At 36.9% G+C, this 13,642-nt stretch overlaps 1 protein-coding gene across 1 annotated transcript in view; it reads right to left on the bottom strand.

Moving 5' to 3' along the window:
* Positions 1-13,278, bottom strand: part of celf5b (cugbp, Elav-like family member 5b) — a 38,426-nt gene extending 25,148 nt beyond the window's left edge. Inside the window, exons 1-3 of the mRNA XM_053650921.1 lie at positions 12,312-13,278; positions 7,824-7,903; positions 584-742 (exon numbers count right to left, since the gene is read on the bottom strand). Coding sequence (XP_053506896.1) covers positions 584-742; positions 7,824-7,903; positions 12,312-12,486 — 414 coding nt within the window. The 5' untranslated portion in view covers positions 12,487-13,278. The remainder of the gene's footprint in view (positions 1-583; positions 743-7,823; positions 7,904-12,311) is intronic.
* Positions 13,279-13,642: the final 364 nt, after the last annotated feature.

The raw sequence follows: 13,642 nt of genomic DNA on the forward strand, positions 1-13,642 counted from the left end.
CATAAAGCATTGAACGCAGCCTTGCCTCCGAACTCGAAATGCGCCAACCCGCCTCTTTTTGTGCAAAGATGACAAGGTCTTACAATCAAAGTCAAATATTCATGAAGCAAACAAATCATAAGCCTAAACACTTCGTAACCGCAGAAATCAGATTTGCGCTCGGAACTGAAGGCTCCACGGGGAGTGCCAGAGTTAAAATTACATGTGAACTCGCAGTTCTTCACTGAGCACGAGCTCAGGGAATCGAAATGATGTTAATGCATTATTCAACATCGATGAAAAAAAGACGATGACAAGGCCTTCGGGCTTTGATATGGGCAGCTAGAACAGTTTGTATGGATGGTAGGAGTGCTTCATGACCCTAGACTCTGAATGTGTCTGAATGTGTGCAGAAGAATATATACAGTATCATTTAATGATGTTCCATGCATTATTATATAATGTGTATATACGTGTGTGTTTGTGTTTTGTGTTTTGGGACGGAGTATTAGTTCAAGCCGTACGCCAGTGTATGTTTACGTTGGCGTGTAAGTGGGTGGGTGGGTGTAACCGTGTATGTGTGAATGTGTGGGTGTGGACTCACAGCATGCGTGTAGGTGCTGTAGGTGCTGCTGTATGTGCTGAATGGCAGAGCCACAGCAGGGTTGAAGATGCCAAACTGGCCGACCATCTGTTGCATGCGGCGGATGGTCCTCTCCTTATCAGTGTCGGCGAACTTCACTACCAGACTGGAGGATGCTCCCTGAGACACAGAAAGAGACAGAAATACTGAAAAAGTGTTATCGGTAAATCATCTATCGTATATACTCATTAAATGTATACAGTTCTTATATCAGTACCATTACCAACAGCTGTTTATCATCATTTCTTCATAATGACAGTGAAACTATTACTGAAGACATCACTGAATAACACTTATATTAGAATATATTTGCATTTTTGTGACATCGTGTATTTCATTCAAATGTTAAAGCGTGTACGATCGGCATGGCGTTCACTGGGCCTCATACATCAAGCTAGATATGCTTGGTAAATCATGTGTAGGAGCGTTTACATTAGAAATACGAAAATGCTGAAAATCCACTTGGCTCGAAGAAAACCTTTGTATCCTATGAGAGCTTATGCGAGAGTTTGTGTAAATTCACATATAAAAAGACACACTAATGTGAAAGTCAAGTTATAGGCTTTCAATTAAACCCCAGAGTTACTGCAAATGTATATACTGATTATTCTGGCATGTTGAAGGTCATGTTTTACCTGGATTACTGGAAGATTTAGCGTAAGCTGCACTCAGTAGGCTCTCTTTTGCAATTTAATCAACAGTTTGTCATAACCTTTGGCTTTTATTGAGTTTTGTGAGCGCTCATAATGGCAAATCAGCTATCCAGTGAGTGTGCTTGGTAATTTACAGGAGATCGATTAACATACGAACGTATGAAGAAAATCAGTGTTCCTGAAACATTTATATGTCTGGGAGGAATTTTTCTGTACAGTTTGGCTTAGGCAAACATTTCCACACAAACTTTACTACACAAACGATAAACATTGTAGAATAATTAGGGATTTTAAGTTAGTAGGGAAGTTAGCTGAAGCTGGCTGATTTGTAATTCCCTCTAAATCATATGAGCAAGCATGAGAGCAATAGGATATCCCTATTACTTCATCAAATACTAAAAAGTTTAAGTTCTGACTTAAAGGTCAACTCTACCTTGAAACACATTAAATGTTTATGTTAAAATATTTGGGATGTGTTTAGCAAGTCTTGTTGTTTGACACTGTATATTTCGTTTCCTCCCATGAAAAAGTTAGCAGCGTGTGCCGCATTGACGTAACAGGGGGGCATTGCTGGCACACTTACACTGGCGTTTTATCACTTCAACCTCAAACAAGTGACTCCAGTCAGGTTTTACTGTTAGCGTCTTTTCACAGCCACCATTTTCCAGTGACGTTCAATATCATATTAACGAGAAATCTGATGTAGAATTAGTGGAATCAACAAACATTCAACAATGTAGTGATCTACATAATGACAAGCATGATGGCGCTGACACTGTATTAGAGTGAAAGTTGAAGCTTTGGAAGCGGAGCTGTTTGAGCAGCGTGTTCAGATGAGGAGGTCAGAGAGCTGGGCAGCTTAAAGGACTAAAGTGCCGCTGCAGTGCTCTCTTTAAATAGAGATGAGGCAAGGGCTAAATCCCACAGCACCGATATCAGCAAGTAGTTGAGAAAGAGGTTTAAACTAAAAACGTCAACTCATAATTTCATTACGCAATAATGATCACATGCTCATTTGAAATACTGCTATAAGTATCACTTTGGACTTTCACATGATTCCAAAATGATGTCATTTTGATAAATGACAAAAACTGTTTCGTCTGACTCTGCATCGCTACACACATTCTGTACACACACTCACACACACACACACACACACACACACACACACACACACACACACACACACACACATTTGCTCATTAAACGGCTTCTAATCATTTAGTGCAACACATGACCTTTGGTGTAGAGGCTACGACTTCCTGGAAATCAATCAGCTGTAAAGGCCAGAATACTCTCAACTAATGATCACACAGGAGAGAGGAGACAGCAGGGAGACGTGAGAAAGAAACAGAAGAAACAGAATGACAGTGTATTTTAGTATTAATAGCAGGCCTTTGGCTTTGTTAATGTTATTGTTCATATAACATTTCAATTACTCATATTGTACATCACTGATCATTTGCATGCTTGTAAACATGCCTCATGTATACCAGTGAAACAAGGCATGAAGGATGGTGTGTGTTCTTTGCTTCTCTGTGAGAAAGTGTGTGTTTCACTCGCAGTTTCCACCGGAGTGCTTCATTAAAATACACAACACTGAGTCCGGTGTCCCGAAGTGTACTTTACATGCTGCTCAGGCATTTAGGCACAGGCAAATAATGTTTTCATTTCTTGTTGTCAGTTTTTTAATTTTTGATTCTATTTTGTTTCATTAGTTCTGAATATATTTTATTAGTTTATATTAGATGGTGAGTAGATTTTGATTTAGCTTCATATATATATATATATACATTAGTTACAATTTTCAGTTTTATTTCAATTGATTAGCAGACTGATGCACACCTGCATATTCAAGTTCTGATTAGGGTTTATTTGTTTGTTTACTTATTTACTTATTGATAGATTGATTGATAGTTAGATTGGTTGATCTACTTATTGATAGATAGATTGATTGTTATTATGACATACAGTATTTCCAGAACAAATTCTCAGCCATCCTAAACATTTTCTCAGTTTTCCATCCTAGCAACAACAACAACAACAACAACAATGTTTTGTTTAACTTCAGTTCATTTAGGAGGTAATATTTCTTGTTTCATTTGGTTGTAATAAACTAAAAAGTAAGCAAACAAACAAACAAACTAACTAAAAACAAAGATTTTAGTAGAGATGGCATGATAGAAGTTTTTTCTTTTCCAATAATGATACCAGTACTGAAAGCCTGAGTATCCACTGATATCAATATTCATCCCATTTTTTTTCTTTAAAAATGACTAAGATTTAAAATGTTGTTTTTTAACTTAAATTATTTTAAAAACATAGCTAAAAACATCACTTGCACATAACCACAGCTTTTGCATAAAAATATGGCGAATATAATAAATATAATATAAAGTATAAATATAATAAAAAATCGATCATAAGAAATACCATAAGAAATGCAGTCTTTTTAGTATACATTTACTGTTCCAAATAAATAAAAAATAAATAAATAACCAAATCCAATTCCAGTCATTTTTATTTGTTACAGAATCGGATCCAATAGTTATCCAATTCATTCATTTTTCTCTGATATATATATATATATATATATATATATATATATATATATATATATATATATATATATATATATATCAGCCCAACATTAAAATTACATTTTAATTTTAGTCAAATTTATGTAATACAAATAAATAAAAATGTATATTTATTTATATAGCTTATTTTGAGAATGGGACCAGGCATTTTGTGTGTAAAACATTTGATCTTGCTCACCTTCTTTTGCTTCGTCTGGTAACAAACTGATCCATTTTTTTACTGCATGTAAAATGAGCATGCTATTTCTGCATTGTAGCCTGATGGCTTCTAGGCTACTTTTGAAAAGGTTGCACTCAGTGGTGAAGTTGTTAATGCATACGTTTTATTATTAACATGTGCTACGCTCTTGGAAATAAAGGTAACAAACTTTACTTTTTCTGGCATGATACCATCAAGGGGACCTGTTTTGCACCTTTAAGCATGTATTTTTGCTTTTCTTTTACCTGGGAAGGTGCATGTAGTGTACCTTTAATTAGCTTTTAGAGTAGAGTACATAAGTGGTCCAATTATGTGCCTTCAGTTATTTGAAAGGTGAAAGATAGCCAGCATACTAAAGGCACAAAAGATTTTCCCTTGATGGTACTATCTCAACAACAAGGAAGTGTACAATTTGGTTTGATTTCACTCTCTGGGGGCCACACACTGAAGAACGCAAGTGTACAATGTTAATTATGGTGAAACTCCACCCCCAAACTAACTCCACCCCCAAAATCCTAACACAGTAAGAATAAAAATAAAAAATTCTTTTTTCAAAAGCTATATAATCATATTGTGTGAATATAAGTCAGTAAAGCTCAGAAAGATCTGGATTATAATCCGTATCAATAGATTTGAGACCCAAACCTAACTGATCCTACATTAACTCTCATGCACTGATTCGTAATTGCAGTGGACACAGCGTCAATATTAAAGTCATCAAACTAAAATTCCATTTCCCGTCCCACTTCTGCAGTCTGCTTATGTATGAAAATGCCATTAATTCATTTTAATTAATAAGCTGTATGCGACAGTAATGCCAATATGTCTGGTAGGTCTCAAGTGTGTGTGTGTGTGTGTGTGTGTGTGTGTGTGTGTGTGTGTGTGTGTGTGTGTGAGGGATGCAAATGAATCCCCCGCCCCCACAGAAATACACACCACCCTAATAGATTTTCGTCAGTCTGTATTCATTAATTCTGGTTGTAGATCCAATAGGAAAATCTCCATTTACATGAACATTACATGTAACCCAATCATGTTACCATAACAACAAGAAGTTGTGTGTTCTGTCAGAGTAACAAGCAATAATGTTAGCGTAACATGTTGACTGACCTCTAAATCGCCTCACTTCAGTCCCAGCAAAATATATTATTAGCTGGATTCCCATTAATCCCCACATCTGACATTATAATAACATTCAATTTGATTTCTTACAGAAATGTTTTTTTTTTCTTCTTCTTCTTTTTTGTAGCTGGTCCTGATGCAAACATTAAAGCGAAGATTTCGACTGGGAAAATAACTGGGTTACAATTCACACGGCAATTCTTTTTCTTTAGAACAGATTATTAAACAGATTATTCCCCTCCTTCGATGTGATTAAAATTTGACCTCAATCTGTAATCTTTTTAAACTTTGATTTAGGGTTGCATAGACAAGTCGACTAGTCAGGGTGGTGGAAAAAAAACAGAGAGGCAGGCTGTAATGAAAAGCAGATTAAATGTACAGCGTTAGTCTGAAAATATTTCAAACTATAGATGATGCCAAATCTACAGTCAACTGCACACTTATGTAAGACTACACTGAGGAAAGTCTTTTTCCCCCCTTGGCTTTCACAGATATCATCATCATATCATTTTCATATCAATTACTATGACGTGTAGAGGTGTGCATGGGATTGTGTTTGTTTTTTTAAATCCCATCTCTCCCACCAGCTCCCGAAGGAATTTTGACCAATCCTACATGCTCACTCAGTCATTTTTTAGTTGCACTTTAAAGCTAAATAAAAAGTAAATAAAAGACCCACAATGTGGCATAGTGAAATCCATCATGGACAGCGCTCTGTGAAACAATGCAATCAGTGCTCTGGGTTGCATGTCGTTATCCAATCCCACTCAGCTAGGTTAAAGTGGCACATTCCAGCTCAGGGAGGCTGTTTGTTTTCAAACACTACTGAGACCAGAGCTGAACATGGTGGAAAAACTTCCCAGACACTGATACAGACAGCATCCTCCTTTCAATAAAGATTATAAGACGCTATAAGGAGGGATCTGTTGATGGACATGAGCTTCCATGCTGCGTTCTAGAATTAATTATTTCATAATTCTCCCTCCTCCCCAGCTCGCCCATACGAGGGCATTTGATAAGTCCCTAAATAGTGTAATATGATAAACAAATGTATTCATTTTCACATTTATTGCAGTGATTTATTTATTTTCATTGGTAGCAGTGTAGCCTAAAGAAGTAATAATTTCGAGCCTTGGTATTGTTGTTCACTGAAGTGAAGTTTGATGCATTATTTACCTGTTAATTAGATGATTGTGTTTTAATGTAAAAGTATCGACTAATAGACCAAAAATTTGGAAACACTAAATTTGTAATAATAAACTTTTACATATTACGTATGTACTGTATATACAGTATTGTGGAAAAGTCTTAGGCACATGCAGAGAAATGCTGTAGAGCAAAGATGTCTTCAGAAATAAAGAAATGAAATGTTTCTACATTTTTAAGAAATACTATAAAGTGCAGTAATAAACTGTAATAAAGGAAACAATTTCACTATTTAGTTTGATGACCCTTTGCTTTAAAGAAAAAAAAAAAGAAGAGTGATCTCAGGTACTATTAGTGTAGTTTTATAAGGAAATGAGCTGTAAGTTTTATTGAGCATGGTGCAGAACCAGTCACGGTTCTTCTGGAGACTTTGACAGTCGCACTTGTTTCTTATTTTTTCAGCAAAACCCAACAACCTTCATTATGTTTTTTGTCTCTTACCATTTAATATGTTGCTTTCGTTACTGACATACAAACATTTTTCTGTAACATTTCATTTTGTTTAGGAATCTAAAATGTTTTTGTACTGACCCGATGTAGAAGTCATAAAATAAAAATCTATAACAAAATTTGCTAAATGAATAAATGTAAATGTAAAGTTTGTACAATTTTTTTTTTTTTTTTTAAATAGGGTGCCAAGGCTTTTGCACAGTACTGTATATACACAAGAAATAACAAGTTATTAGCAAAAATAGCAAGTTTATTATAGGAATGTGGTAGGTTTTTTTTTTTTTAAAAATAATCTCCATCCACAGCATCTGTAATGTAGGTGCGATTACCACAAATACTAATTTTGTCCTGTTACCACATATTGAGAAAATAATGAAAACGCCGTTCAGTTATAATAGCTGTTACATTCTGTTCATAAATATTTCAAATAGGCATGTGCATAATTGATCACTGAATACATTTGATACGTCTCTATATCGATATCTGACACATCCCTTGTTCACGTTTTCTTTTTTTCCTCTGTTTTTAATCCCCAGTCAGTGTTTATTTATTCATTCTTATTCTGATAGGATTTCTTTCTTTTTCTCCATCCATATCCCTCTTCCCCCCCTCACCCAGATGAAGAATTCATCTGTCATGCGCACAGAGGGGAGATAAAGAGGAGTATTTCTCCAGAGTGCTGTAGAGGGGGGCAGATTAGGAAGGGGAAAGAGGGGAGTGATGAGAGGACAGGAGAAGGGGAAGGAGAGGGTGATGGAGGGGGAAAGAGCCTCAGCGTGGAGCAGCAGATCAGTGAGCTCATTTGCACTTAGATAGCCATCGATGCAAGAGCAGGAACACGCGAGAGCCGCTGCTCTTGAGCTTGCAGCCTTATGAACATGGAATCACCTACTATTGTGTGTGTGAGTGTGTGTGTGTGTGTGTGTGTGTGTGTGTGTGTGTGTGTGTTTGTGTAAATAAGATATACTCACCGGCATGGTCTGGCTCCCGTGGAGGCCACTGATTGCTGACTGCGCCTCGGTGTGTGTGGAGAACTTAACAAAGGCACATCCTGCAGGACACACACACACACACACACACACACACACACAGGACAGGACTAAGAATAGGGAAATAATCTAGAGCAGTGCAGTAGGCTGGCTGTGTCTGAAAGACTCGAGATTAGACACACACACACACACACACACACACCTAGCACCCAAGAATCAGCATCTATTCTTTCATACAGAATAAATATATTTATATATGCAAAGTATATTTGGGGCAAAGATGAGATGTGTTTTTCTTTTTGCATCATTTCAGAGAAAATTATTAATATTCATAAATATTCCATGACATCATTCCACTTGTCTGCTGTCTTATAGCTGTTGACAGGGAAATATTATAGCAACACTTTATTTGAATGATACCTACTTTGGGCTTTCATAACACATAATCCTTGAATAAATATTTGATATAGTAATGCTGTAGGACTTCAGTCAAATCTCCTGAGGTGACAAAGGGCCTCATTTATCAAGCTGGATATGAATACGTTTATTTGTAAATCGTTCAAAGGATCATTTACACAGCAAAATATGCTATTCCTGAAAATCCGGTTCGTTCAGAAAAAAACATTTATATCCTATGAGAGCTCACGAGGTAATGTATAACGAGACTCAGTAATGTCAATTTCGATTGATAGGCTTCAAATCTGGCGATTCTACAATTTTTCTATACGGATTACACTGTCAAGTTTAAATCGCTTATTAATGACAATGTTGTGAAACTTGCTCGTGTCATATTACCGCCTAAAAAAGCAAGCAAATCCATAAATGAAGTCCAATAAAACTACCTATTCAATTAGGAGAAAAGAAATGGCACCCTATAAAAGGAGTTAGAAAAGAATTACCTGCCTGTGATAGCCGACAATGGCTAATGGCTGAGCTGCATTATTGGAAGTTTTAGCACATGCTATGCTTACTAGACCCTTTCGTCATTTAGTCATCAATTGTTGTTGTTTGCCTTTTTAGGAGTTTTGTGCACATAACTAAATGCGTACTTGGTGTTTCGCATTCATTATACACACAATTATACAATTAATACACACACGAGTACGAAGAAAATCTTTGTTTGCGTTCGGTATGAAAACATTTATTTTTACAACTTTACTAAAATACTGATAAGTGAGGCCCAGAGTTTAAAGATAGCATGCACTATGTACAAACAGACCATCAATAGTGTGAACAACAACCAGGTGAGTGAACACCTGGCATTTATGGCATGCTGTTGAATGATAACTCAGCAAAATATGACGTTTGAAGAACTGAGAAGCTGTTGAAGGGCTTTCAAAATCCGTTATAAGGAAGCAAAAACACACTGCCCACTTCTCTGCGTGAATGACGGCAAACTGTATTTTATAATACCTAGAATGCCTACTTCAGGTGGCAGTAAAATATATATCGCACTATATTCATGGCTTAAGTAAACATTACAAATTCCCTGTAGCCATTGGTGCTGACAAATAAAATAAAAAAATGTTTTACCCAATTACGTAATAATGTATAGTAATTACTGACTAATAATATACTTTAAAATGTATAACTGAATAATAATCTAAGAATTTATGAGGTTAATTGTGCATTTTTTGAACTGTCGTGTTTGATTGTTGGGTAACAAAGAAAACAATGTAAGCCTTATTGGCGAATAATAATAATAATAATAATAATAATAATAATAATAATAATAATAATGCACTAAATGTTTTAGATTTAACATATAAAAATATATGACAATGTATTCTTCTTCTTATTATTATTATTATTGTTATTACAGATGGCACCAGCAAAAAATGGTGGATCGGATATTGGACAAAAAGTAAATAAATATTCAATCAAAATATTCAAATATTCATAGTTTTGGAGACTTTCCGACCCCAAGATACAAATAACTTGTGCAATTCTCCAGCTGTGATCCTTGGAGATTTTTTGGCCACTCAAACCATCCTCTTCACAGTGCGTTGAGACGATATAGACACGCGTCCAATTCCAGGTTGATTCATAACATTTCCAGTTGACTGGAACTTCTTAATTATTGCCCTGACAAATACTGGTGTGCAGGTGAGGGTGTGTGTGTGTGAGAGAGAGAGCGAGAGAGAGAGGTAGAGAGAGAGAGAGAGAGAGCGAGAGCGAGAGAGAGAGTGAGAGCCTCTGAGATGGGATTTGAATGAAACTGGTGTCCCACTGAGATGCGGTTACTCAGGAATGGATTCTGCCACTTTAGTGTCAAGGCCTTTCGTCAAACGCCTCCACGCTGGAACATCAGCTTGACTTGCTTGTGTCTGTGTGTATGTGTGTGTGTGTGTGTGTGTGTGTGTGTGTGTATGCTCGTGCAAATACATGCGTTTGAGAGAAAGAGAGTAAGAGTATCTGTATCTGTATCTGAGTGCATAGAGTATATCATGTATGTGTTTTAGATTAGGGCATACGGGTGTGTGTGTGTGTGTGTGTGTGTGTGTGTGTGCGAGCGTGCGTGCATGTGTGTGTGTGTAGACAGACTGACAGAGTAAAACCGAACGTGTAAATGACAGCCCAGCTGGAGTCCATCCACATGCGCTTCTATTTACAGGGCAGGTTTTTGTGTTCAGAGGAATCAAATGCTTCGCTTTGTGCAGATCAAGTGTTTCACTTTGTCTCTGAAATCCTCCAAGCAATCTGAAATCAAAGTGTAAACTACTGCACGGTTCTCATCGACACGCTCTCTTTTTAGGTTATTCTTTTCAGGTTATGCATACAGCACTTTTTTATCCATACAAGCCAGTTCAGAATGCTTCCTAGTAAAAGCGAAACAACAACAGTGAGAATGAACACAACATTCAAACATTTAATCATACTAATCAAGCAATAGTGGTGAGCTCAGCTAAGTTTCGCTAATAGATTAACGTTAGTGTTTTCTTATTGAGTCTAGGGCATTAAATCATAAGCTCCCAAGAAATATATTTGAACTATAAGACTAATGGCAGTGCTTTGACAGTTTTCCAGTCTTGCATTTTCGAGATAATACTCACTGCAAAACTAAAAGTCCAGGGGGTGGAGCTGGATCTCCTCCTATAATTCTAACTCTAATCCTAAACCATAACCCCTAACCCACACAATGCTGTACAACACGTTAAACACACTTATCCAGCCTGAAACACACTCAGTTGTCTCCACCCCCTGGACTTTTGGCTTGACTCCACCCAGGTAGGAGGAGCTGGATCAGGTCCAACTCTACCCCACTGACTTTATGTTCTGCAGTGAAGGGTTTCTTACATTTAAGCTAAACTTAAGTTAAGCTTGAAGATGGGCTTCAAGTACATTCAACAGAAATGTATACTGTAGTTGTATATTGGATCATTTTGAGTGAAATTATTTGCTACTTCTGTTGTGATATTAATACCTTAGCTTTAGAGTAATAATATTTATTTATTTAGCACCTTTCATGTGTTTAAACATACAACTCAATACAGCTTTATAGTACAGTATGTCAGAAAAAACTACCTATACTACCTCAGTGTTGATTGTTTTCCTATAACAGTACATCCTGGAGCTTTTTTTTCCCCTCTTGTACTACAACAGTTTCCCAACACTAACAATTTATCCTTATTAAAGGATATATAACAACACGTCATACTTTTATGCATTTACAGTTATGTTTAATGTTGTGGAACGTCCACGAAAGTTTTCGCGTATCTTCTAGCACCAATGGTCTCTGCGTATGAAGTCTCCGTGTAGGTTTTTACCATCGAAACAATAACAAACTTATTAGAACAAACGCTTTAATATAAACCTTGTATTGTAGCTGGAAGTACTGTCCAAACTGCTGGCATAGAAAATAATTCAACACCTTCGGACCAATCAGAATAGAGATTTCAACAGCATCATGGTATAAATAGGTATAACACACAAAAATATAGTATGATGTGTTCAATAAAGTGTGGATACTAGCAAAATACTTACAAAATAACTATAAAACAGCTAAACAAGTTTTCTGTGATAATAAAATAAATTAAAAAGTATGAGCTTCGAGCTGTTTCGAACTTATCATAGAGGAAACCTGTCGACTATCAAGGGGCATTGTGTTCCATATTTTAGGAGTACACGATGAAAAGGTTTCTTTACACGTTTTTCTTATGGATTACACTTGGGACGCTCAGCAGGAAGGAGGATGGAAATAAAACTCTGTGTCTTTAAAACCCTGATGTATTTTATTAGAAAGAAATTCTAAATAAAATGCAGAACGGTGTAGTGACTGAAAAACAGATGCAATATGAAGCGGCTTTCTGGTGTAAGTAAAATGGTGACTGTCAATTATTATTATTATTATTATTATTATTATTATTATTATTATTATTACTACTACTACTACTACTACTACTACTACTACTACTGCATGCTACAAATTCATTTCCTACTCCCTGATTTAAGAAAGGAACCTCTTCTCACCTTTGCTGTTTCCATCAGGACCCCTCAATACGGTGCACTCTTCAATCACTCCATAAGGCTCGAAAAGGCGGTACACATCCTCCTCCGTCTGCTGCTTGTTCAGCATGCCAACAAACAGCTTCCTGTCCTCTGAAACACAAACAGAGTAAAACATGTCTGTTATGCTTTCCATCATGTCACTTCCGCCTTCTGGTCATGCTTTACATTACATTCGATTTCTTCATTTAGCTGTCTGAGGAACTCGCTGTTCAAGGATTAGACATGAAGTCCTGCAGATGCTAGTGACCTGAAGCAAGTGGTTGTAGGAAGAAGAGAGGGAGAAAGAACTAACATTAGCCCACAGGCCGTCAGCTAACATTGGTCAAAAAACAATCGTTCGCCCCCGCACTGGAACATCAGCAATAATAGTAATAATGAAGCGCTATGAGTACCTGACTCAGAAATCTGTGCCTATTAACACACACAAGCTCCATCTCACAGTACTCCTGTACCAATTAAAGCTCTTCAATGTGCTGTCATGATTCATGTTCGCATTTTCATGCCTTTCATTTTCCTGAAACTCCCACCAGTTAAAGTAGTAGTTTGCAAATGTGAGTCTCCAGTCATTAATACATGATCATAAAACAACCAGAGTAACACCAAATTCCCGCATTTCAGCACGCTGTCCAAATAATGTTCATGAAAATGTTGGAATCCTGTACGCACTTCAAAAAGATTGCACTTCTCTATTATATTATATGAACGCGTACACTCACTGGACACTTAACCGGAACACAGTCATTCAAGTATCCAATCAGTCAATCATGGGGCAACAGCACAATGCACAAAATCATGCAGATACAGGTCTTTAGTTAAACATCAAAATGGGGGAAATGAATCTGATCTCAGTGGCCGTGGCATGGTTGTTGCTGCCAAACAGGCTGGTTTGAGTATTTCAGAAGGTGCTGATCTCCCGGGATTTAACACAGAGTTTACAACAAATGATGCGAAAAGCAAAAAACATCCAGTGAGCGTCAGTTCTGGAGGCAGGAACACAGATGAGGACGGGTTCCCTTCTGAGTCTGGTTCCTCTCAAGGTTTCTTCCTCATATCATCTTAGGGAGTTTTTCCTCGCCACCGTCACTTGCTCAATAGGGATAAATTCACACACTTAAAATCTGTATCCTGTGTTTATATATTTCTGTAAAGCTGTCCATTGTTAAAAGTGCTATACAAATACAATTGAATTGAATTGAATTGAATTGAATCAGAGGAGAATGGCCCGACTGGTTTCTAGCTGACAGGACGTCTCCAGTAGGTCAAATAACTGTTTACAACCATGATGAGCAGAA

Source organism: Ictalurus furcatus, chromosome 20 (assembly GCF_023375685.1).
Source record: "Ictalurus furcatus strain D&B chromosome 20, Billie_1.0, whole genome shotgun sequence".
NCBI classification, from domain to species: domain Eukaryota; kingdom Metazoa; phylum Chordata; class Actinopteri; order Siluriformes; family Ictaluridae; genus Ictalurus; species Ictalurus furcatus.